At 45.2% G+C, this 26,892-nt stretch overlaps 2 protein-coding genes across 2 annotated transcripts in view; one reads left to right on the top strand and one right to left on the bottom strand.

Annotated features, from left to right (window-relative positions):
- FTO (FTO alpha-ketoglutarate dependent dioxygenase) overlaps window positions 1-4,039 on the bottom strand; it is a 307,443-nt gene extending 303,404 nt beyond the window's left edge. Inside the window, exon 1 of the mRNA XM_028502124.2 lies at window positions 3,939-4,039. Coding sequence (XP_028357925.1) covers window positions 3,939-3,983 — 45 coding nt within the window. The 5' untranslated portion in view covers window positions 3,984-4,039. The remainder of the gene's footprint in view (window positions 1-3,938) is intronic.
- Window positions 4,040-4,142: 103 nt separating this feature from the next.
- Window positions 4,143-26,892, top strand: part of RPGRIP1L (RPGRIP1 like) — an 80,537-nt gene continuing 57,787 nt past the window's right edge. The window contains exons 1-6 of the mRNA XM_028502064.2: window positions 4,143-4,346; window positions 7,908-7,999; window positions 9,664-9,808; window positions 12,958-13,256; window positions 16,351-16,444; window positions 17,731-17,874. Of these exons, the coding sequence (XP_028357865.1) occupies window positions 7,915-7,999; window positions 9,664-9,808; window positions 12,958-13,256; window positions 16,351-16,444; window positions 17,731-17,874 (767 nt within the window). The 5' untranslated portion in view covers window positions 4,143-4,346; window positions 7,908-7,914. The remainder of the gene's footprint in view (window positions 4,347-7,907; window positions 8,000-9,663; window positions 9,809-12,957; window positions 13,257-16,350; window positions 16,445-17,730; window positions 17,875-26,892) is intronic.

Here is a 26,892-nt window from a genome sequence, read left to right as displayed (position 1 = left end):
TAAGTTACAGAAGGGCTGTGCATATTGCAAAAGGTGTTTTGCACATTACAGAAGGTTCTCGGAGGAGGGATCTGAAGATGTATGTATATGAACTGTAACCAAGGCCGTTTTTAAATCTGCTGTCATTTACAGACAATTGTTTTATTCTGGTGCTTTTATAAGACAAAAATGTGTGTACAAAGATGTTTCATCTTCAGAGAGATTCATGGAGAAAACTCTAAAGTACAAAACTTCGGGTACCCTTAACTAATCCGTGTGTGGTGAAACTTAAAGGTATTCCCTCCTAGATGTTGTTCATCGACTGGTGGTGTCAGTGCCAATCAATAAAGGTACCAGATTTAGCACAAGCCAAATGGTTAAACACAGTGTCCACTAACACCTTATGGCTATTTAATATCTTCAGCTACCTGCCCCCAGGTATTGCCTCTCGATTCAGATCTCTTCTTCACACTGAACTCAACATTTTTGCTATTATAAATCTTTGTTTATTTTGCATAGCTCGATGGCAGAAGGACACCCCTCTGATACAGGTTGCTCCATGTTTTCAAACGACCGCGAAGGCCTATAACATTTCCATACAAGAAATCATAGGCGTTTCAGAAGACTTTTCCTTTGACGAGTATTACCATGACCTCTGCTGCAATATTAGACAGGAGAATTGCTCTTTGAAAACATTCTAAGTAAGGTGGGGTTTACTCTGTTGTCGATACCTCTTGTAGTTGGATAAAACACCTCTGATAAAATAAAGTTAGAACTAGACAGAATCCAGGCCTTGCCCTTAAACTTGACCGCAGAGCCTTACTGTGTTCTGGTGTTTTTGCTCCAATGTGGCCTAAGGTTCTTAGGGAAAGAGTAGCTTGCCCTCCTATGTGGGGCATGACGTCCTGGGAATGAGCCTTTCTGCCCTCCGACACCGGCAATGGCATGAAATACTCACCATAAACCACCTGATAATACAGGGACAATGATGCTTTTAATAACTGATCAGTGCCATTCTCTGATAATTGATCAGGAATGCTCTTCAAGGAAAGAGCTTGATCAAAGGAGGAAAAATAGAAATAACAATATAAATGGAGCTGCCTTTAAAATAGAGCCAGAAGCCCTGGCTGGTGTAGCTCAGTGGATTGAGCTCGGGCTACGAACCAAAGTGTCACAGGTTCGATTCCCAGTCAGGGCAAATGCCTGAGTTGCAGGCCATGGCCCCCAGCAACCGCACATTGATGTTTCTCTCTCTCTCTCTTTCTCCCTCCCTTCCCTCTCTAAAAATAAATAAATAAAATCTTTAAAAAAAAATAAAATAAAATAGAGCCAGAGCTGTCATACCAGAGTAACTAACTTACATATAATGTCAAAACAAGGAATTGGCCCTGGCCAGGTAGCTCAGTTGGTTAGACCATCGTCCCCAATATGCCAGGGTTGTGGGTTTGATCCCCAGTCAGGGCACATATAAGAATCAACCAATGAATGCATAGATAAGTGGAAAAACAAATCAATGTGTCTTTCTCTTTTTCTCTCTCTGTAAAATCCATTTTTAAAAAAGAAATAGGACATAATTGCTCGAGTGGTTTTAACTGTGGAGATGATTTGAAGGTTGCTGAGAGGAGCTCAGTAAAACTGACCCTCCCCAACGTATCTTGGCTTCTCCTGTTCCTGGGATCCTTTGCACCTATAATCTTACTTCCAGTATTTGTTAGCCAATTAGGAAAGGTAACTGGTAGCTTAAATAACAATGCTAATCTGATTTTGCCCACACCAAAAGATACTGAACTTCACCCACAAAATCCAGGGAATCGGGTATATTTAAAAATCTGGAACTCAGGATCTCCACGAGATTAACTGAATCTCATATGGACAGGTCCTCCTTTGGTGTTATTAACAACTCATTCTTTTCTTAAACCACAAAGTGTAGCTTCTCGGATACATTGCTCTTGAGTCAAGCCTGCTTTTCTACCCAGTGAGAATAGAGGACCAGATCCCCAGTTCTCCTGGGGATCCCCGTCTGATCTCCAGCCGCTACAAGATATGTCCTGTAAGACTTCTCTTACTCCTAACAGTTTATTTTCTACCTTCTGTCTCTTTATGTACTCCTGTTCTCAGGAACCCCAGAAGCTAGGGGACCCCAAGACTTTCATTACCCAAGCAGCCAGAGAATTTCATTCCTCTCACTCAAAGTCTTCCTCCATCTATGTTCAGCAGGAAGCAGTTACAGGAATAGGACCCTGATGCCATTCCCTCAAGAATGAGGAATAAAAAAACCTCAGAGGGGAATTCTTATACAGGACAAGAGTGTGAGCGCTCAAGGGTGTGAGCGGTTTTTACTAAATGCTATTCTTGCTAGATGTTAGAATACGGCATCAGATTTTGTAGATGCAGCAGTAACAAAAGAGCTAGATAGGAACTCAATCAGATATAAAGAAGACATCAATTCTGTAATTAACCAAATCTGGATACAAGCAATGGCTAAGCCTCCCTTCCTGGAGACAAGGCTTTGGATGTGAATCCCATTTCCTTTACTTGCTGCAAGTAAATAAAGCTACCCACTGGCGACCACTTATTCTTGAACAGAACACCCCTAGGTGGGGAACCCCTTGAGTTCCGTACCAGAAAGAAGGACTTTTAAGACGGCCAAAGTGGCCGATGGGCAGAGAGCAAGGAGAGTGTCATGTCCAATGAGGCTGCAGAAGCAATTAGTGTTCAGACCATGTAGGCCACATTGTTTTGCCCTAATCCTAAGGGCAACAGAAAGTCATGGAAGACTTTTAAGCAGGAAATGAACATGATTAGACTGGCCTTTTTAAAAGATGACACTCCGCAGTGTGAAAAAGTGGCTGGGAGGAGGGGACGTAGGGGACAATGGAGTGTTAGGATATAAAGCGTAGACCAGTAAGGAGATTATTGTAACAACCCATTAGAGATGATAATAGATTGGTCCAAAGTGGAGATGGAAAAAGAAGTGGACAGGTTCCCGATATTTTTAGACAGATAAATAGGACTCGATTTGGGGAATGAGAAAAAGGAAAACACTCAATTCTTCTGGGCCTCAAGTCTTCATCTGTGAAACAGGACTGTTGAGACTCCATCTGTATAAATATCTATCTTGCAATCTGCTGTGGTAAGAATACGAAATAATATAAATATTATGAACTTAATGCAAGCCTGACACGTAATACATGCTATTTAAAAAGTCGCTATTGCTATTACTATTACTATTTTCATCCCATGGAATGGCAACAACTACTAGAGGCTGAACCCCAAAAGTAGATAATAGGATTGTAGTTAAATTTTCATTTTTTTTTAGTTTTTATTTATTTATTTTTAGAGAGAGAATGGAGGGAGAAGGAGTGAGAGAGAGAGAGAGAGAGAGAAACATCAATGTGTGGTTGCTGGGGGTTATAGCCTGCAACCCAGGCATGTACCCTGGCTGGGAATTGAACCGGCGACACTTCGGTTCGCAGCCCGCGCTCAATCCACTGAGCTACGCCAGCCAGGGCCCGGATTGTAGTTAAATTTTCATATCTTGCTGTGCTGAAGACATAGAACATTATCGACGAGCCACTGAGAAAACTGTTCCAAATAAACACATCTGATCACAGTCCTCAGGAATCACTACCAAAGAGAAAGCACAGCTGGAATGATCAGTCATCCGCGAGTCCGGTAAACTGAGGCACACGAGTAGCTACCGATTTACCCAAGGTATTGGGTGCAGAACAAGTAAGTGGATGTCTTCCATTCGTGTGAGCTGATCCAGCAGGACTAGGCCTGCATCCTGAGCAGTAGGAATTTATAACCCCCAGTATCTCTGGCTCCCTTGCTGAGAAGGCCCTCTCATGCCTTGGCTTCGGATCTCGCGTCCACTCGCCATCCAGCCAAGTCCTTCAGGTTCCCTGCCCCTAGCCACGAGTGCACGAAAGACCCCAGACTCCAGTGGCCCCACATACCTTAGCTTCACGTTCTCGTTCCTCGGGAGTCTGAGTCCGCTTCATGCTGCCGCTACAAACCTTCTTCGCCACTGCCAGGCTAGCAGAGTCTCCCGCTCTGGACCCCGCCTCCTGCGTGTAGTTCTCTCGGCATCCTGCTCCCATTCACCGCTACTCTACCCCCAGAGCCTCAAGAACTACCACTCCCAGAATGCACAGCGGCGACGCCCGGAGCGCTTCGGGATTTAAAGTATTAGAATTTCCCAGGTCTGAGGAGGGAGCGAGCTGGCGGACTAGGGCCAGAGGAAAACTACATTTCCCAGGAAGCAATGGGGCCTGCCATGTTTTTCCCGTGCTTCTCTCGGCCGGCGGCGCGACACGCCGTCGGCGCTATAGCAACCGTTAGCTACCCGCCGGGAGAGAGTGGCGGTGAGTACCGTGGGGGAGGAGAGGGCGATGGAGGTGGTCGACTCCTTACGTGCAGGACCGCCCGGGGTCGTGGGGTCTGCTCTACGGTCTCTAGAAGGCCCTGGAGTTCTCTCGTGAACAGTATCCCAGCACGAGACACCCCCACGTCGTCAGGCCTGAACCACAGGTCCCGCCTATTACCCCCATGCTTAGCACTCCTTTGAAAATTTATACCAGACCTAAATCCCACCTGATGAGAGTTGACACTAATTGCAGAGCTTCTCCAAGGCCTTCTTCAAGCAGAAGGTTATATAAACACAGCTCATTTGATGTGGGTTAGAAGTTGGTTAGTACACCCTTACCCGTCCCGAGGGGCCAATTATTTATTTCTAGTGACCTGTTTATCGTCTTATTACCCCATAGCCTATTACCTGCATAAAGGCAGGGACTTTGTTTACCATTTTGGTCTGAGTGCCAGATGTTCATTTATTCATTCAGAAACCGTTCATCTTGTTGCCCACCTCGTACAAGGCACTGTACCGGTAATCAGCTAGTAAACAAACAAAATCGTTTCAGATAGAGATGGTTGCTATAACAGAAATAAACAGTGATGAAATTGGGAGGAAGGGTACTCTAACGTGGGATGGTCAGGGAAGTGACATTTGAGCTCATTACAGAGCAACAAGGGGGAGCCTGGGACAATATACTATTACCCGAAGGAACACCCCCCCCCCCCGCCCCGTTCATTAGCTCCGCCGCCAGAGGAAAGACATCTCAATGCCAGAGATTCGTGGAAAAGGAAAGGAAATGTTTATTTAATGCTGTACAGACAAAGTAGTGACCTAATGTCTTCATCAAAATCCCAAAGTCTCTTAAAACACCTACAGTCCTTCCTTCCCCCTTTGCCCAGTCCGGGGTACCGTATCTCAGGAAAAGAAATAGAAGTCCGTGGCTCAGGCAGCCCCTGGTTCTTCCCAGTAATCCATCTTGGCTGGTAGGCCTCCCTCGGTTCCCAGCACCATCAGCTGTGTCGCCGGGATCTCTGCTAAAGCCGGGTGGCGGTTCCCCCTTCTAAAGTTGCGGGGGTCCCCACTCTGGCAAAGCTGTGTGGTTCTCTCTTCACTGCCCCAGCCGCATGGTCGTCTCTGCACAAAGGCCTTGGGAGTGCCCACTCTGGCAAAACTTTGTACCTCTTCCTGTAAATGGCTTCCGAGTCTGGGTTTAAATTCCCGCACCAATCCTCCTCTGCAGCCCCATTTCTGACTCCTCCCACAATCAGTTACACCTGCCAGCACTCTCCTATCCTTCCGGCTTTACTGGGCTGCCATCGTGAGTCTGGGCAGGCGTAGCCCCATGTCATGGAGCCAGTCATCTCCAAGCTCCCACGCAGGCACTGTAACTCAGGGGACCTGCCCCCCAGTTACGTCTTGGGGGGGGTTACTTCCATTCCCCTGGTTCAGAGCATAGCCACAGCTATTTAACATATCTGTGTAACCAGTTAAAGGTTATAGATAGGTTAAATGACCACCCCAGAGGTTAGCTACAAAGCTGTTGCTATGCAAAGCATCTCTCAATGGCCCTGCTCCATTTGTCCCTTCCCCCAGCTCACATCTGTTGGGGGCGGGGGCGGGGGGGGGAGCGGTGAGGACATCTTAATATTTCCTGGACACCCTGAGTTCTGGACCCCATTGCAAATTGGCTGCACCCTGTTACAAGCTGAGCCCCAAAGAATGAGGATCCAGCAGAGGCCTCGGGCAAGGCAAAAGTACCCTGGATTGGGGGGACCTAAAGGACAACAGTGTGAGCAGAGAGGGGTAGCGTGAGATGGTGTTGGGGAGCCATTACAGCTTTACACAGGGTTCCTCAACCAACTTAGCATTTGGGGGGCCAGGTCATTGTGATTCCTGTGCCCTGTAGGGTGTTCAGCATCACCTCTGAGCTCTGGGTGCCAGTAACCCTCCCTCTTCCTCGTAGTGACAATCAAAAATATGACAAGACAGTGACTTCTTAGATGAGTGATCTTGGGCAAGTTTCCTAAGCTGTGTCTCCGTTACTTCATTTGTCAAGTAGGAATCAGCTGAGTAACAACCTCACAAGGATATTGTGAAATGTTTGCTTCATTCATACAAGCAGAGCACCTAGAAGAGTACCTGGCACATTTTAGGAAGCATTCAGTAAATGTTAACACCACCATCATCATCCTTGTTATTCTTATAAAAGCTGCCGTAAGCTTATCATGGAAAAGTTACCTTTTTACAAAGGTCCTGTGTTGAAACTTCTTGATAATGTAGTTCCTGTGACTGACCTTTTCTATAGCACTGTTTCCAGAAGAACTAGATGACCGCCCGGGCATATACCTGTTAGCTATTTATGTCCCGGCAAAATGCAGCGGTTCTCAGCCTTTGATGAGTTGTTATAAATGTTATGAATCCTCTCGCCCTCAAAGATACTGCACATATACACAAACATACAAGATTTTATAAACCACTTCTGGGGCCACAGACCCTGAGGCTCCGCGAACACCATTCGCTCCTTACAACCATTTAAGTGAGTGTCTGCTGTGTGCCCAGCTCTGTGCCGGCCTCTGAGAAGACAGAGGCCAACAAAGCCGATAAGCTTGCAGCTCTCTTGGACTCGACATTCTAGGACCAGCCTTTTGGAGGAACCTGAGAACCTCTGCCTTAGGGTGTTTCCACTGGCAATTTGCATTTGGCTTCCAGAGTAGATTGAAATGAAAAATCTTTTTTTTTTCTTAAGCATACCAGACATTGCCTGGACCACCCACATCCACGTACATAACTAAGCTTCTGTGGTGTATCTCTGTAAAGAACAGAAACTCTGAACGCGCCAGAGTTTGCAGGACAGCCTGTGCGTTGAAGAAGCAAGCCCGGGAACCCAGGCCTCGTGGCTGCAAAGACAGCACACAAGAAAAACCGACCCATTTGATGACTTGATGAAACCCCCTTCGCAACACTTGGAAAGACCCACTCATTTGGGCCTCAGGCTGAACATTAACACTCAAGTAGTAGTGGCGTCCCAGGCAACTGTGCTAAATGCTCTCCGTTTCCCCTGTCACCTACCCTTAGCCACTCTGTGAGACGGTATTTCTTCTTCCATTATTGACTTAAGGAGCTGAAACTCAGGGAGATTAGGTGACTCCACCAGCTACTAAGTGATAGAACAACCATCTGAATCAAGTCCCTGACTTGAGTTTTCCCAAAATTACCTGCTTTCCTTTGGGGATAGAGAAGGGGATGGTGGATGGAGAGGAGATGTTTCTAAATTTAGGGGAGTTTGTTTTTGTTTCAGATAGAGGAATAGGAGGAAGAGAAAAGGAAGAATGATAATCTTACCTCATTTCCTAAGCAAGCCATAGGAAATACACTGTTGAAAGGAACACTGTCTCCATAATTCAATGGAGTATGACTCTTAAAATAGCTTTCATCTTCTTCAGGCTGCACATGTGGGCAATAAGATGTCCATTAAAGTTATAGTTCCTTATTCATTTTATTTGGCTCATTCCATTGTATAGTTAATGTTAGAAGTTGCAGAGATTTTATTTGAATTTTCTTCTCTCTGCAGCTAGGCCATGTCTGGCCCCAGCGACGAGACCGCGGGAGACCTGCCGGTGAGAGACCTCGGTCCGGACCTCTTCGGAGCGGGAGGGCCGCAAGGTATGGCCAGCTATTGTTTGTCACAGTCGTGAACTTTGATCAGTGGCTTCTTTAGTTTTAATTTAAAGTATTTTTGATATTTATACAAATGAAGCCATCTAAGTAACTCTGTAGCCCTCAGTTGGCCCCAGCGAGAGGATGGAGCGTGTAGAACAGCATATGGAATTTTACCGCGAGCACCAGTTATCAGCAGCTCATAGAAGATGGAGAGTCCCCCTCTGTTCTGATAAAGGGTTGTTATAAATCATCTTTTTAAAATTCCACACATCAGTAGAAACTACAGAGAGAGCATCAAGCCTCCCAAAGGAATTGCCTGGCTTAAATCACACTCACCATTAAAATGTTGCTTTATGTTTAAATTTTGTATGGGAGGAAATGCCATATTTAAATTTTTTTTTGTCTTTCAAATAGAGTCTCTCAAAATGGTTTGTTTATCCAAGTGATATTGACTTTATCTGATTAATATGCATTCAAGGTTTTCTTTATCCTTTTATATTGAATGGTTGCTATAGATCTTAAAAAAGCATTTTCAAATTTAGCAAGGAAAGCACAGCTTAAAGGAACAATTTCGAGTATCAAGCTGTGTTTTCCGTCGTGCGTGCCGTGTGTCAGCCACGCAGTTGTGCCACGGGCTTGTCGCGGAGAAGGTGGCGATGTACGATAGCCGGCCGAGGCGTCTTCGGACACCTGAGAATCAGACAAGCGCAAGCGGTCGCCTTGAACTGCCACAGAAAGGTGATCGGTGCATTGTTCGCTGACAAAGATAGACTTGATTGCACAGCTTGTATTGTGAAAAGTGAAAAATGTGTACAAGCTTTGCGTTACATTTTTGGCAGAGTTATCGGGGATTCAAATACAAATAGATTTTAAGTTTGCAAAACTATTTATTGGGATTTAACACTCTCAGTTCAGTTCTCACCCTCAGTTACCAAAGGGGCTTTAATCTTGGTCTGTTTGTTCTTTGTTTCTTTTGGAGGACCGTTGAAAATGGACTAACTTCACAGTGATGTGGAAAATACCAAACTTAAGCCTATGTAAAACATATTACATGCACATGCTACAAGGTTTAACAGTTCTTTTTAAATATTTAAGATAGATTATAAATAATTTGTGAAGGGTTTTTTCTCGTTTGGTCTTACAAATTTTATAGTTTTTTTTTTATTTTAATTGTTGTTCAAGTACAGTTTTCTGCCTTTTACTCCCATCCCAGCCCACCCCCCTATAGTTTATTTTCTATAACCCAACACCCATAGCTTAGAAAAATATTCTTAATCATATTATGTTTACTAGATTATTGTTATCACTTTGTTAAAAAAATACTTTTAATTTAGGGGTTTTTTTTTTCAACATATAGCATATAAATCAAAAAGCCTTTATTGAATCAAAGTTCCAGCTTACATCTTTGAATACATTTTTGGGTGGATACTGTCACTGTTCGGATCCTTTAGCACTGCATGTGTAGTCTTAATAGCAAAGGTTTTTATTCCCACCTCCAATCAGCAGTGCGAACAATGCTGCAGTATTTTCTAAAGCAATGTTGAGTGTAGGTCACAAGGGAAAAAATCCGAGATGAGTGCGGCAGATTTTACAGTAACATTAACTGTTATCATTTTTGGAGACTGTTTTAAGTAATCCCACTGCTCACGACCTTGGCGTTTTTGCAGAATCGTCAACAACACGAATGATGAAGTCTCACCAGGCCGTGTCACGGATCAGTCGTGAGGAGCTGGAGGACAGATTTTTGCGCTTGCACGATGAGAACATTCTACTTAAGCAGCATGCCCGCAAGCAAGAGGATAAAATTAAAAGGTTATGATAAAAGGCTTTAAGCTTTTTTTCCTGACTCTGTAAAGTTTAGAGGACTTGCTTTTTTATAAACTTAATTGGAAACTCCACCTTGAATCCTTTTTGTAGCAAGGCGGGTTGTAAGTAAATACAATTTTTAAAAATGGAAACTCTTACAAACTAGAATAATAAACCAAAAAGATTATGAGTGTTTATTATGCCTGAAGTTGTTATTTGAAAGGAAGAGCTAATAGTGCCTGAGTGTATTATATCTATAAATAACTTTGGGCTTAATATTTATAGTTTAATAAGCAAATGGCCAAAGCATCTGTTTTTTAAATGCCTTGACTTTAAAATGAAAGTTTAAAAAAGTCATTATCTATTTTAATGTGTTAGAATGCCTGTGTCCTTAAAATTTAGGGTTTACTAATGAAAACATGGCTTCAGTATCTGGAACATACGTAACTTTGCTTGAGTTAATCTAGATTCTGTATTTATTTCCGAGTCTCAACTTTCTGAAGACACGGTGTCGCTTTTGATACGCATGCAAACATTTCTGCAGAGAACATTTCTTCAGAGGAGATATGCTTTAATTCTTTGCTGTTCGGAGACATGGTGAGCGTCTCCCGAGTGGGTAGCGTTGGAAACGCGGGAGTGCCTTCCCGTGTGGAGGCGTGAACACGCCTGCAGCCCTGTTCACATTCCAGGTTCAGTGGAAAGGTCAGCCAGCCAGGGAAGAAGACGGGGTGCTTTCCTGCATAGCATTTGTTGTACAGGGGCGGTTTCCGTTCAGCTTCTGCTCTGTGGGCTTTGTTTTACTGCCCCACTGACCCGCTGTGTGCCGGGCTTTCGCTCTGAGTCGGGTCTTCGAGTCACGGTGATGTCTTTCGTCAGGACACGTGGCTCACGCGCCTGGTTCCCTCTCTGACCGGTGACACACACATGCCAGCCTGTCAGAGTGAGGAATTTGGTCTGTCACCACCAAACGATCGTTTTTTTCTTTGTAAGCATCATGGGTCAGGAAAAGGATTGAATTCACAACCTTGACCTCATTAGTAATTTGTCCTAGCCAGAAAATACAAAACAACTTAATAATGAGCCACGTAGTTTAAGGGGAACAGGCCTGGGCTGGGAGTCAAGTCGTGTGCACATGTTCTGCTTCTCTCTCCGCCTCTGGCGTGTGGTATGTTCCAGCCATCGACCTCCTGGGATTTTATTTGACTCAGACCTGAGAGTAATGATCTCAGGACCGTTGTGACCTGGAGCTCTAAGTTCCTTCTCACTGTCACACCACCAGCGCTGCCTACACACCTAGGTAAAGCTGCCTTTAAAAGTATCCCTCAGATGTAATTAGTGTCACTTTAGTACAGATGTAGAAATGATGAACCACCCTTTCAAGTAAGGACTCCAAAGTTTACCTGATCACTTATGGTTCACTAACATCATAAAATAAGCAAATGAAAATTATTCCTATTACCAGAGAAAGAGATGTAATCTTAGGTCTCTTGACAAAGTTTACTTGGACATCTTGGAAGGAATTTAAAGCCAATCTATTGACGTGCCTTTCTTGCACTGCTTTTTCCTAGTAAATCTGCCTTTTGTTTGTCTGCTCTGTTGATTGGGTTTTACTCTGTGTCCTTCCTTCCATGTGATCTCCATCTCTGCCAGTCTCTCTTTAGCAGGTGTTCCGGCTGGCTGGCATCTCACGTAGATGGCTACCATGCTTCTAGGGATAAGCACTGGGGGGGCAGGGCTCAGGACCCTGAACCCGTGAAAGGGCTGTGAAGAGTATGTGGCTCGTGGGGCTGTAATACCTGCCTAGATTTCCCAATGATATATCATTCTCTGGATTGGGTGGAAAAGGAACTAATCCATTGATTATTTTACTAGGGTGTTTGTGGTGCTCTTGGATCTTGGTTTTTATTATCCTGGATCCCTCATAAAGCATGTTTAATGGATGTGCCTCAAGGGAAGGAGAAAACAATCTTAACCGATTATGTTCCGCGTAGCTCTCCCGGGCCACATGCTGTAGGCCGAGAAGCCCAAGTGTAGGTAGACGTGTATTACTACTGCTTTGACAGGGACTCTGCTGAGGGCAAAAGAAGGTTGTTCCATGACATCCCAAAGCTATTAAGGACTCTTTTTATTTCACTTTTGTTCTCCTAAGTAAAAGCTTCTGTCCATAACCATGCTAAAATAAAGCAAACCCCGTTTCAAGAAAAATGAAGTGAGTTTTTATTTTCAATCTCCTGTCTGGGTCTTTATAAAAATAGATGCACTATAAACTAGAGTCAGCTATTGAAGATGTGCGACCAATTTTGTAAAGTCTTGAACTTGTGTCTCTCATCAAAGCCACCTTTTCTTTCTTGTCCTGCCAAGATTTTTCCACCCACGGTCAGGCGTGCCTTCTGTGCGTGTACATTACATCACCCCCATGTGCCCTTTCTGTCTTTTGTTCTGTCGAACCAGTTTTTATCAGCACTTGAAAGAGTCAAAGGTATAAACTCCTGAGATGTCAAAAGCACAATTTATGCATAAACCTAAGGGTAGCATTCAAATCATACTTTCTGCCTCTAATTATTTTCTACCATTAAACATCCATGCTTCTTGAGCGCTGAGCAACAGTTAATGCCACATTTTGGCTTCTTTTGAATTTTTCATTGGGTTTTTTATGTGGGTGTATCTATGCATTCTAACGCTTTTATATTTGTCATATGTCTTGATCCCAGAGAAACTGAAAACAATATATCACCTAAATGCTGCATAGCCTTAACACACTTTTCAAAAGTTTTAACTTACTGTGGCTTGCAGATATAACCCACCACATCCACAATCTGTAGCTACATTTAAGTGCATACAGCATTCCTACATAAGGTCATGCGTTAAAAATTGCATTTGAGGCACATATGGAGTAAATATGTGTCCTCTCTTTACTAACCTTAAATGATAAGCCTTAGGAAACTGTTATTTGTCAGTGCTATAAAGCAGATTGTTGCCCAGTGGTTTCAATTATCATCAAAGGGTTCTTCACAGGCAGTAATAGTTACATCAAAACCTGAAATTTATTATTCAGGTTCTGCACTGAAGTCTTCACAGTGATTATGTTCCTTTCAACAGAATGCATTTTATGCTGACTTCTCACATTCCTTTTCATCTTTTTATTATTTCCCTAGAATGGCCACCAAGTTAATACGGCTCGTTAATGACAAGAAAAGGTACGAGCGGGTTGGTGGCGGCCCCAAGCGGCTGGGACGAGACGTGGAAATGGAAGAAATGATGGAGCAGCTGCAAGAGAAAGTTCGCGAGCTGGAGAGACAAAATGAAGTCCTCAAAAACAGGCTGATCGCGGCCAAACAGCAGCTTCAAATCCAGGGCTACAGGCAGACCCCTTACAACTACGTGCAGTCCCGCGTGAACACCGGGCGCAGAAAAGCGAGTGAGAGCACGGGCTCCCAGGACTGCCCCCGGAAAGGTGACGTACAGCTCCCACGAACCCTCACCTCACCCCTTTTAATAGGTCATTTTACACACACACAGAGTTTCATTTCTGTGTGATTCATGCTTTTAAGTTCCTTTAGAAAGAAAAATCATTTTTGGACTTGTTTGTTGATGAAATCATTAGTATTAACATGAAGACCATTTTACTTAAGAATCGCCGGACCCTCAGATTTGTTCAGTAAAACACTGAACGTCACTCTTCGCTCTAACGCAGAGGAGACGTGTATGAAACCACATAAAATGTGAGTTGCTCAGTTCGAGTTGGTTTTTTGTATCACAGAGGCAAACCCCCTGGTGCAGGCACATGGGGAGACCAGCCGGGTTGCTTGCACGTGATCACACTCAAGTTCTTTATCACAAGACCTTTGATAACACGTGCAGGACTGTGCCGGTCTTTTCCGCCGTGTGGAGACGGCCCGGGGGCGGGGGGGGGGGGGGAGCATGCACAGACGTGGGAGTTTAAAAAGCTGGGTTCTTGCTCTTCTGCCTACTGTCTGGGGACTTGGGACGAGTCTCCTCGTCATTCTGAACTTGAGCGGTCTTTACGTGTAAAATAAAAGCACTTAATCAAGTGATCATGAAGGGTCTCTTCCATCTCAAAAAATCACCATAGCCCAGTCACTGTCTGGATTCTGAAAATGAATCCCCTAAAACCTACCCAGGGTATAAAACAATTCCATTGCATAGACAAGACTCATTATAGAAAGGCCCAAATACTTCCCAAAAAGTTCCAGTTCTCTCCACCCACAGACAAACGGCACTTACAATGAAGCAAAAAAATCAGGAAATATTTTAGGTAACACATTTTTAATTTCAACTACTAGGAAAGGAAGTACAATTTTAGCTCTAATTGCTCTTTGTTTGGAATGTGCTTCACATAAAGACCAAACATGTTTAGGGACATAAAAAAATGTTGTAAACTTTTGTTTCAATTCATTGAGAAAGAAAAAAAAACAGCGTAGGAACAGAAAGGGAGATAAATTTGCTCTATTTTTTTCTTGAAGCCAAAATGTTAACACTTTATTCCCTAGACGACGCCCCTTTGGAGTCGGGAGGGCCCCCACACGCGGGCAGGAGGCGGCCGCAGCGGGAGAGAGCTGGGCCGCCCCTCGCCACGTGAGACTGGTGGTGGGCTGGGTGTCACCGGAGGAGCCACCGTGAATCGTGAAGCAGCAAATGCATTCTGCCACTGGCTGACCTTCTGCAGGGAAGAGAGCACTTGACCTCCGAGGGCCCCGTTTTCCCCTCCATGCAGTGGAGCTGTAACACCAGATTAGAAAAAAGGGTAGGGGACGGTAGCTCCCCAGCAGTGCATTCTCCTTTAAAAAGTCCCTCGTCCTCTCGGCCCCTCAGTTCTGTCCTCTGTGACTGCGCTTGGGCAAGCTGGTCTCTAAGGGCTGCAGGGCTTTCAGACTGACGCAGCGCCCAGATTGTATGTAGATCAACGTGGCAAGTCACTCTAGTGCCATGAACTGCGATTTAAATTGAAGGGTTGGATGGGAGTTTTCCCCTGTAGGAGGAAATAAGAGCCATAGAGCAGCGGTCTTTACAATATGATTCCATAGCTTGCATTTCTCCTCGTGTTTACACTTGGTGATTCAGACCTTTCTCACTATCGGGTGCAGAGGCCAAGACAGGAGCTGTACAAAGCGTTACACCGTGATGAATACTTCCTTAACCACTCTCCCTCTGAGTGAACTGGAAGCATCATCACCAAGGTGGTTACCATAGTAATCCTGTTAGACTCTTTGAGACCACCTTGGAGGCTGGGGTTAGGCCAGACTTGTCAGAACTAGGGCAGCCTGGGGGGGCGGGGTGAGAACCCCACCCAAACCCTGTCTGGCCACGTCGGCCTTCCCCCCAAGCTGCTGTACAAACATTACCATTTTCTACTTATTGCTTGTCCGGGTAAGGGACGAAAGTAGCGGCTCACGGTGTGATGGTTGCAATGTAGAAACAGTTCTTGTGGTGAAGAACAAAGATTTTTATGAAGTGTGTGTGTTTTAAAAGATAACCATGGACAACTCACAGTGAGACCACAGTTTTCAGATATATTTTGAATATAAATAGGTTTTTTAAATTCCACGATTGGTGTTCAGTTTTTCCATGATTGATGTAGGAAATGCTTCAGAATCAGCATTACTGCCAAAGGACTCTAACCGGCGTCATTTAACAGTGAACTATTGCAACGTTTCAGGCAGAGCGCTTTCTGTTCCTCCGTTTAGATATTAGCAGAAGGTGGGGAGCACTTTGAAAACAGCACAGAATAGTGCCATTATGCTAATTAAAATTGTCCTTCTTAAAAAAGAAACATTTCTAAGGAGACAGAACTTTTTCTGTACCTTTATATCCGGGACTGTGTGCCATTAAAAACTAAATGGTCATAATTTACCTTAAACTCTAATAATTCTGTGTAATATCCACCTTAAACTCTAATAACTTAATTATTCTCTAAATGTAAACTAATTCATAAAATTAAAAGTATGTCTCATTTTTATCAATGGGATCAGGCTTATAAAATTGGATGTAACTATTTTTGTAAGAAAAGTTGTATTTTAAGCACAGCAACAAAATGTTCTATTTAAAGGAATCCTATGGATGATCTTTCCTCAAATCACCTTTGTTTGTATATGGATTTGATTGTTGAGGTGGAATAAACCAAAGTACAGGTAACATTTATCAAAAATACTAAAAAAAAAAAAAATCAAGTGTTTGAAACCGTTTTCCATACTTCAGTTTATATTGTAAAGACCTGAATTGAAGACTTTGGTCCACTCAGAAATTATGTCCTGAGGTTGAACTCTAAACGGAATCAGATTCCTCTAGGTACCTGCGTTTCCACGGGGGAATCTGTGAAATGGGCTGCCCTGCCGCTGTGTTTGCCGTAATGCTGACGGGCGGCTGAGAGCTCCCAGCCCCTTTGGCACGGTGTCTCCGATTCTCGGTACCACAGAGCACGTACCTCTGAGCCCCTGAGACGTCTTATTACATTACCTATTTTCTTAGGATGCCAGATTAAGCAAGGGTCCTCTTTTCTCACCTCTGTCATCTTACTGATTCATGTTTAGGGATTAGATTCCAAGACGCAGACGTGGACCAACCCATGCTGACAAAACACGGCAGCAGCTTCCTGGAGGAGGCCCGAGGAGAAATAAGACACTTGTATGTATCCTCTCTGTGGTCATTTCGGAACTCTGTGTGTTGATCATGTTTTATTCTGTTTTGCTTTCTTTCCTCTCTTTTCTTTATTTTAAACAAAAGTGGTTTACCTGCAAGTAATTTGCTCCACCAAATTACAGCTATATCCGTGGGATAAGAACATATTATTAAATACGTTTCTATTAAAATGAGGAAAGTGAACAGTTTAACCACCTGCATCGATGGAAGTGTTTATGGAAAGGTCCTTTATTTTCATTTTCCCCTGCAAAGGAATGGTATGAAGTCCACTCATTTAGAATAGTGTGAGCTTGAGAGGCAATATTTTCATTCTCAGACAAATGACAGGTAATTTTTTTAAAATCCTGAATTAACTAGCCTTTTTGTGGTTAAAAATATTTGGAAGGAGTGGCTTGAAAGTCTGGAGTTATCAAATACATATGGATTTCAGATTTCGTTTCCCTGATTCTACAGTACTGCATTCTTCATCCTACTACGGTTTCAAAAAAGCTACTTCTGCCACGTTTAGCTTCCTTCCCAGGTAATCAGAGCCTCACGCTCTCAGTGTCTGCGAGTCACACATGAAGACGAGGTTCCGCCTTATCATAGGCCTTCACCTGGAGCCTCAGAAAGGACCAGTTCTGAGTGAGGAACGGGGATCATGCTTTAGGTAGTCGCCTCAGAGATGTATGGGCCTTTTTTTTTCTTTTGAATACTTTGAATACCAGATACGGTGATGATTATACTGTGAGAGAGAAAAACCAAAAGGCTACCCCTAATCGTGTCACCCTGTTCGTTAGCTGAAAAGCTGGGGTCACGCACCCGTTTCCCGAGACTCGTTACACTGGGGCGCTGCCAGGAAAGGTAGAGATAAGCATAAGCTGGAGACCACTCAGCGGTGTTTCTCAGGTCCCCTGCCCTCTCTCTCTGCAGTGTTCATGTGGGCGGTGGAGGGAGACCCGCGTGTGACAGAACAAAGGCAGAGAAATTAGCGAAAGGTGGACAGATTGCGGAGCACATAGTAGGTGAACAGTAAATGCTTAATGGACTGAACCTAACCACCGATCCCTCGCCTAGGATTTATCTTATATAAAAGGCATCTGGAATTGCTCCCTATGCACCTCCAGGTCATCACCTTTGAACTGCTGCTCTTTTCCTCTGTGCAGAGGCACTTAAGCTAACATTTTGAACTCTTGCTTTCTCTTTATTCTGGAGAACTTTCTCTGTACGAACCTTAAATACTGCAGATATTTCTTCAAACAGCACATTCACGGGAAGGTTCTTTATTTCAGAGAAGACGTCGTCCAGTCCCAGAGAGGCCAGATAGAAGAGTTAGAGCAGCTGGCGGAGATCCTGAAAACTCAGTTGCGGAGAAAGGAAAATGAAATCGAGCTATCTCTGCTGCAGCTTCGAGAACAGCAGGCTACAGATCAAAGGTATGTTAAAACAGAAATCTCGCTTTGATAAGGTCAGAATTCGTTTAAAATGCTTTATCATGTGCCGCAGAAGGATCAGTCTAGTCCGTTTAAAAATCATGTTTTTACTCCTCATTCTCCATACATGCCTGCTCTATACCCACCAACTGCCATCCACTCGGGCCCAGGGGCCGCCCCCCGTCAACCCCACTCACCTGCCCCATGTACCAAAACTGTGGGGGCTCTCGCACTCTGTGGTCCCTCCTGCCCAGAGAACTCTGTGCGACAAGGACTCGGCCGCCGGCTCCCCTGGTGAATAAGTCCAGCCTCAAGGTTTTTCAACCTTAAAAGGCAGTAAATTCCTTACAGTGGGACCAGTTCTTTTTTATCCCCCAAAGGTGTTGCCTCTCCCAGTATTCCAAGTTTGCATCAAATCCTGTGGGTGGTCGTGGATGGCGGGGGCCCTGCAGGGGTCTCCTTGCGGCCCCTTCATGGTTAATGGGTCGTCGTGTGCGGCTCTTTCCGTTCCGTCCCCCTTGGTTCCTCGTGGTCTTGTTGTTCCTGATGACTGTCCTCTCGTCCGTGCTCTCACACTGTCCCCGGGAAGACTTGGTGTGTGCTCCGTGGTATTGTCTTCCCTCTATGGCTCTTTTCTTTCTGTTACTTTTTTCTTTGCTTTTTTTTTTTTTGACCCAGTGTCCCCAAAAGTAGAGAGAAGGGTCTGTTGCGCCCCCACGTCCCCCGCACTCGGGTTCAGCAGTTACCGGGGCCGTGCCGGTCTCCTCCCGCCCGCCCCTCACCTCGGCTTTCTCCCGGGAATTGGCCCGAGCCGATGCCGTGTCTGCTCACCCACAAACGCGTCGGTACACATCCCTGTCTGATAGGGAGCTCTCTTTTCATGCAACCTCCGTGCCATCGTCACACTGAACAGACACAGCAGGGCCTCGATCTTCGCCAGTAACCCGCTGATAGTGAGACTTCCCCGAAGGTGTCTTTCTGCTGGTGGGATTGGAGTCCGTGCAAGGCCCACGTGCTGCCCTTGTTATACCTATGTTATTTCTCTCTCCATTTTTTTTAAACCAGACCTAGTTCCTGTTTTCCCCCTTTCCAGTTTATGTGATGTCATGCTCATGGGGCTAGGATCTTAGAGAAACCAGGGGTGGTTTTCTGGTTTTTCATTTCAGGCTCAGCGTTTCATTCTCCTTTAACAAGCCAGCCCTGCATGGTAATACTTGAAGCAGCTAAGAAGTGATGCATAATGGGAGACTGCTTTTTAAACAGTAAAGTAGGGTTAAAAATATCTGCAAAACTATATTTCAGAGTTTTAAAAAGATTAGCACTGTCTAATGATTTCTGTTCCTGAAAACTTATGCGTAAATTTTAATTATATGATGAAATTCTATATATTTAGGGACATTTGTATATGCTTATAAGTGCATGGCAAAAAAATGAATATTTTTTGAGAATTATAGATAGATTAGGGGATATAATGTGAACCTTGGCTTTGAACCAGCTCGAATATCAAAGAGTTGTTGATGTTCCCCTAAGAACAACTGATTGAGACTTAGCCTCCTTGGAAAATCAATCCGTGTGTCCTTGAGAGGAGCAGCGCTGAAGGCCTGGGCCCCAACACCGAGCATGGTGGTCTCGGTGAATTGCCCACAGCCGTGTATGTAAGATGCCATCTGACTGCAGAAATGCCGCAGCGAGGCCAGGCCCAAGCTTGCAGCCCGCTCCTGTCGGCCTCCCTTTCTCTGCTGTGTTCCTCAAGTTCCCAACGAGCAGCACGGACACGGTGCCCGCTGGTCCCCCTTCCGAGGGGAGACGGCCTTCCAGAAACTGGGGTGGTCACAGTGGGCTGGACGGGACTCCCGAAGTCCTTCAGCCCTTCAGCCCTTCGGTCCCGGGACTGGGTCGGCACAGGAAACAGGCTGATGCGCAGGTACACGTTTTCCCCATGAAACGCCATCAGCCAGAGACAGCAACACGCACACGTAGAAGAGCTCGCCTTGAAAACTGAGCTGCTGCCCTCCTTGGGGGGTCTCTGTGAGTCACGCCATGGCAGCCTTTTTCTCTTTTTTTGTCATATCAAAAACTAGAAGACAAAATAAGAATTACAGGTAAAGGCACTATCACTTATTGAGGCCAGAGAAATAAACCAATTTGTACTCTACCTCGCTGATTTTATAAAACTGAAATCACACGTTATTTCCTTGGAAGGAAGGACACGTGTAGTGAAGGGCATGCTGTCTCTTGAAATACAGTTGTTGAAAACTGAAGAAATGACTTCACATCAGAGGCTTCGAGTCTATTTTTTCTTACATGTTTACACATAGCTCAGAGTTTTATGTGTAACAGCAGGTTTGTTTTTTCTTTTGAGACTAATGGAAAACCGTTGGAAAAAAATGTTGGGGGGAATATAAAACTTGGTATAATTTACTGTAGAGAAAAATCACAAAATGGAAAACATATTTGAACTTGTCTTCCACGGATACATTATTTCAGATTTGAAACTCTAGAAGTCTGATCTGAACGTTGGGCTCCTTGTTCTCAGACGTGAACCCAGCATAGCTGTAACCTTCAGAGTGCGGTGCCGGGTATTTATGGCAAAGAGCCCTCTCCCAGAGTATTACAGCAACTCTTCGCGGTATGTGTTTAATAGACCAGTTTGGTTTGGCATCAGCTTGACATGAACTTTTGGTTATCCAAAGCCCTTAATTGCTTTGAAGTAAAAGCCCAGTGCTGCTCCTTTTTATTAAAATCGTGTTTTTTCTTGTTACTGTGGTCTCTTTTGGAAGACTGAGCTGTGATTTTTGCATATGTTCTACATAATGCCTCATTAGCAAAAAATCTTGTATCATTTACAAGTAGCCTGAATGTCTGTGTTGTTTTGAACAAAAGTCCATATTAAAATTTAAACAATATAAAAATGCACATTTTCTGCTTATTAAAAAGGCCGTCTTAAATTAAATGCACAGCAGTAACCAGTGAACACATGTACATGAACATTAAAATCAGAATGATTTTACCTTTTATTGACTTTTTCAACTCCAAAAATATTTATACTCTTACCAAATGTGTAACTAGTTTGTACTGTGTTTCTTTTTTAAGTACATGTTAGGGTGTTTATCTTCTTAATTAAAAATCGTGTAACTGCCATAACGTCCCAGTGGAGGAAATTTAACCCATAAACGTTTCAGACATTTAACTTAGCCCGTCCCCTTCAGTTAAGGGCAAACTATCAAATCCTGGAACGGGCCTGCCGCAGCCACGCGATGTAGCACGGAGCTCGGCTCTGGGGCTCCAGCCTCGCCTGTGTGCACAGGCACAGGGTTGCTTCCTGGCACGCCTAAGCTCTCCACCCCTTTTCATCTGGAAAAATGGCAGACCTGCAGGAAAGTGGTGCGCGTAGCAGTGAGAACTCTCCCCTGCCTTTCGCCCCTGTGCACGTCTGTGAACGACACAAGCCTGTTGTGCACTGTGCATGCGCGTGCTCAAGCCCTTCTCCCTTCCCCTCCTCCTCTCCCCACCCCCACCCCCCGCACGTCTGAGAGTTGAGTGCCCGGATCCCTTCGCCCTCTGTGCACTTCTGAGCATCTTCTAGGGACAAGGACATCCTCCTGCATCACCACAGTGCAGTGGCCACATCCAGGGCATTTCACAAGGAGTGATGGAGTGGCACCGTCTAACCCGCGGCTTCCCAATTGTCCCAGTAGTGCCCTTCAGAGCTCTTGTGTTTAAATAGCTGTTTCTGTTTTGTTTTGATCTAGTGTCCAGTCAAGGCTCATGTATTGTGTTTCAATTGTCATGTCTTTTAGGATCCCTTTATTCTAGGGTGGTTCCCCAGTCTCTTGCAGCCCATTGATAGCTGTTTGTAGAGTGTTCCTCAGTTTGGATTTGCCTGATTGCCCCGCCCCCTAATTTAGAGGGCACATCTGGTTGTCGGAGGGAAGGGTAACTGGGGCCAGGGGTACCCATGCAGATATTACTGTTACACAGGGAGGGGATCTGTCACTTTTCTTCAAACATATTCACCAAGCTCCAAGCTCTCACCGTTGTTTTGAATGCCTTAGGATTTGTCCAATGAAAACTATCACTCACATTCCCTTTTTTATCCCTGTGCTTTTTATTATCAACACTATGTCAGAAGTTTTTTGCGATAGCAGCTTGACGTATTTTCTCAGCACTTTACACAAACCACAGAAATGGTCACAAGTAACAGTGACTCACCTGTTGGCACAGCCGTGAGAGTGCAGGGAGAGCCACAGCTCAGGAACGCCTCCGAGGAAGGAAGCAGCTCGGAGGAGGGGGAGGAATCTCTCTCTCAGGACCGACTGCCGTGCTGGCTCCCTCACCTGGGGGCTTTCCTTAGCCTCAGGTAGCCCCTCGACACCTGTATGACGTGCAGATGGAAACGGGTGAGTGGCTTCCTGCCTCTCAAGCAACAGCCACTTGTGTTCCTAGGGACCTCGTGTTTCTGACATATTTTTTCCTACTAAATAAGCAGTATTAACTAGTTGTTTTTAAAGACAATATCATACCAACTATTGCTTCTGATAATTGTGGAATAACCTGTGTTGTTAGTAGGTGTAATTTCATCAAGAGACAAAAACAATACTTCAGCTCATTTTTGCCATGAATTGCCAATAAATCCACATTTCCCATTGGAATTTTTTAATATATTGAACATCATTCTCAGATTCCTGTTCCCAGTTGTAATCCATGAAACCCGAGCCTCAGAATGGCCCCTGGACCAGATGAGTCAGGGCTCGGCCTCTTGCTGGCCCCGCCGGCCTTGGGGAGGGCGCCCTCCACCGTCAGGGGGGTGTGAGAGCTCCGCCCCGCTGCCCCCCACATGTCTTGTGGGTGTTGAGAGAGAGAAAATACCAAGTTCTGATCTGTATTTTGACCCAACGCCACAAGAAAGATATCACCCAGAGGCAAATAAACACACACAGACAAACGTTCTCCTCTGTGCAGTCTCGGACCAGGGAGCGGTATGCTCGCCCACGAGCTCATGGCAGCTTTGATTGGCCCCATTACCGTTCCAACAGACTTTCATCAGCTCTCAGTGAAACTCCCTCCATTGAATTTACCAGCAACCTCCTGTGACCCTCTCCAGCAGGGGTTCCTCCTGGCGCTCGTCACCTGTGTATCCCTAACAAAAGCACCGAACGACCCCCATTCCCTTCAGCGGTGCGCCTACAGGATGGCTCTGCTGTTTAAAAAAATGTGCAGTGTTTACTCCTAAGGTCGTTTCCAACTTTAGCCCCCTTGAATAGTTTCAAGTTTAGTCAGCCTGAAACTATTACTCAAAAAGAGCCTCTCTATCTCATACATACCTTACGTAACTACTTCCCAGAGTCTCACAGCCTAGCGTCTGGACTCGACAGCCTCCTCTTCTGACCGGTGTTGAGTACTAGATTATAACATTGCACCTCAAAATAAAAGAGGGACTTCTGGCCAAGATGGAGGCGTAAGTGGATACACTGTGCCTCCTCGCACAACCAAAAGCAGGACAACAACAAATTTAAAAACAAAAAACAACCAGAACTGACAGAAAATCGAGCCAAGGAGTTCAAGAAGAAATACTCATCCAGACCGGTAGGCCGGGCGGAGAGGACTCACTACAAGGTGGCGGCTGGTGGACCCAGTGAGACGTGCCTGGTGGAGCAGGGGACCCACATTTGCGTGCGGAGAAACCGGGAGGAACAACTGGGGAGCCAGACAGACCCGCAACCCAGGGCCCCAGCATGGGGAAATAAAGCCTCAGACCTCTGACTAGAAACACCTGTGGGGGTTGAGGCGCAGGGAGAGAAACTCCCAGCCTCACAGGAAAGCTCGTTGGAGAGACCTACAGGGTCCTAGAATGTACACAAGCCCATCCACCTGGGAATCAGCACCAGAAGGGCCCACTTTGCTGGTGGGAAGCCGGGGAAGTGACTGAAACCCGGCAGAAAGCGGAATAAGCCTCACTGATCCCTCTCGGACCCTCCCCCATGTAATCATCACAATGTAGCCACGTGGGTTGCACTGCCTTGATGAACACCTAAGGCTCTGCCCCTCATACGTAACAGGTGTGTCAAGACAAAAAATGGCGCAAATGAAAGAACAGATAAAAACTCCAGAAAGAATACAACTAAGCAATGAAGAGATAGCCAACCTATCAGATGCACAGTCCAAAACACTGGTAATCGGGATGCTCACAGAATTGGTTGAGTATGGTCACAGATTAGAAGAAAAAAATGAAGGCTATGAAAAGTGAAATAAAGAAAAATGTATAGGGAGCCAACAGTGATGGGAAGGAAACTGGGACTCAAATCAACGGTGTGGACCAGAAGGAAGAAATAAACATTGAACCAGAATGGAATGAAGAAATAAGAATTCAGAAGAATGAGGAGAGGCTTAGAAACCTCTGGGACAACTTTAAATGTTCCAACATCCAAATCATAGGGGTACCAGAAGGAGAAGAGGAAGAGCAAGAAATTGAAAACTTCTTTGAAAAAATAATGAAGGAGAACTTCCCCAAACTAGCAAAGGAAATAGACATCCAGGAAGTTGAGGAAGCTCAGAGAGTCCCAAAGGAGTTGGACCCAAGGAGGAACACACCAAGGCACATCATAATTACACTACCCAAGATTGAAGAGAAGGAGAATTACCTACAAAGGAGTGATCATAAGACTGTCAGCTGATTTCTCAAAAGAAACCTTGTGAGCAAAAAGGGGCCAGAAAGAAGTATTCAAAGTCATGAAAAGGAAAGACCTACATCCAAGATTGCTCTGTGCAGCAAAGGTATCAGTTAGAATGGAAGGGCAGATAAAGTGCTTCCCAGATAAGGTCAAGTTAAAGGAGTTCATCATCTCTAAGCCCTTATTATATGAAATTTTAAAGGGACTTACCTAAGAAAAAAGAGCATGATCGAAAGTTTGAACAGCAAAATGACAACAAACTCACAATGATCAACAACCAGACCTAAAAAAATACAAAACCAAAAACGAACTAAGTGAAGAACTAGAACAGGAACAGAATCACAGAACTGGAGATCACATGGAGGGTTATCAGTGGGGAGGGGGAGGGGACAGAATGGGACAAAAGGTACAGGGAATCAGTACCATAGATGGTAGGTACAAAACAGACAGGAGGTTAAGAATAGTACAGGAAATGTAGACGCCAAAGAACTTATATGGACAAGCCATGGACACGAACTAAGGGGGGGTGGGGGGGAGGATGCGGGTGGGAGGGGGTGCAGGGAGGAGGAGAATAAAGGGAAAATGGGACCACTGTAATAGCGTAACCAATAAAATATTTTTTTAAATTAAGAAGATCTTCTAGCATTCATCATTCTCACTGTAGCAAAGAAGGAAACGTCTTCGGGGGTTGCAGGGGGGCGGTGTCGAGGGAGTTGTGTGCCTGGGAAATGAGGTGTAAGAAACTCACCGAAGCAAAGATTCTGTTCCTCCTTGGGATTTCATAGTGGACCATACATTACGTCGTGCATCTGAAAGTCTCCCTCCCCCAGCGAATCGAGGGCCGGGCGTCCCAGACCTGCAACGGCACCCACCCAGTAGCAAAGCCAGAGGCACGTGTTTTCGGGGCTCGCATTAGGAATCCCCTCTTCAGAGCTTACTGCTTGACTGTTTCAGATTACGGGAGAAACTTGGCACACAGGTTGTTGAGCTGTGTTACTTTTTCAACATAAAATCTAATTTATTTCAGTTTGTTCTTAACCGTGAGGTGGGCCAAGTCTTTTCAGAGTTTTAGAAGATTTTATCATAATTCTAAATAATATGTCTGTTAAAAAGAAAAAAGGAAGAAATGAAACTATTTTCCAACTTAATGTTCATATTTTTTTCAAAATCCTTGTTGAGAAATTCATTTTTACAAAGAATTTAGTTGAGATGCCTGATAGATACCTGTTTGCAAATCGTTTCACTATGTGTAATGCAGCGTGTATGCAGTGGTACATGGCTGTCAGAGTTCATCTGAACGTTTTTACTATGCATTATGCTTTCTTTTTTTTAATATTTTATTCACTTATTAGAGAGAGGGAAACGGAGGGAGAAAGAGAGGGAGAGGAACACGGATGTGTGAGAGAAACGTTGGTAAGTTGCCTTCCCTACGCACCCCGACCAGCGACCCCTCCGTTTGCAGAGCGATGCCCGACGCACTGAGCCACGGCAGTCAGGGCTGGGCGTCGTTCCTGCTGTCAGAGCGTCATCGCCCTGAAGATGCGATATGACGTCCCCGTCACTGTGTGTGGAACGGGGCAGGACAGTACAGTGCGGAGGTCCCTTAAACCGCCACCCTTCACCTGGCCTGTCCCCTCTCTGCAGAGGAGAGCAGCCCGAGGCCTTCCTGCCCGGGGCACAGGGGTCCCGGACAGAGGCCCTCAGCAGTGGGGGGCTCCCGCTCCCTCCTACCCGCAGCCCCCTTCTCGAGTCCCTGGTCAGCTTTGTGTGGCCTGGCCTTTCGTCTCCTCTCTCTCACTCCACCCTCATTTTATTTTTTTTTTTACTGCATCTTGTCCCCATAAACATGGTCAGCTGGCGATCGGGCTGGAGATGCTTCTTCACTGTAGGCTTTCCTAAAGCCAGCCCACAGCTACCACACAGTCGCTCTTACCTCCACTGTCCTCTGCGCCCCTGGGCCAGCACCGTTGGAGGACAGACAGGGCGGCAGCCTTGTCCGCACCCACGTCCGGCCCATCGCAGTGACAGCTGTTATGTTGCCGACAGCCCCCAGACCAGCCCTTCCTGTGGCCCTGGGCAGGTGTCCTGTTCCGCGGACAGACTCTGTGAAACGCCGCAGGACTGTCGCTGGCTTCTAAGTCCTACTTGGGTTGTCATTTGTGCCCACTTTGGGGGCATTGTTAGTACAAAATACCACAGCACTGTCCTTGGCAGTACTTCGAAAAGTCTAAACCCCAAGCAGTTTAGGAAAACATTCAAGAAAATGTCCACCGGTTAAGCCACTGAACGTTTTTGAGATACTTACTGGCCTTTGCCATACAAAGAAAACTCAAAATTAGCATCTGTTGTT

This window comes from Phyllostomus discolor, chromosome 12, assembly GCF_004126475.2.
Source record: "Phyllostomus discolor isolate MPI-MPIP mPhyDis1 chromosome 12, mPhyDis1.pri.v3, whole genome shotgun sequence".
NCBI lineage: Eukaryota > Metazoa > Chordata > Mammalia > Chiroptera > Phyllostomidae > Phyllostomus > Phyllostomus discolor.
The sequence above is the reverse complement of the archived record's forward strand: the minus strand, read 5'-3'. Positions and strand labels throughout refer to the sequence as shown.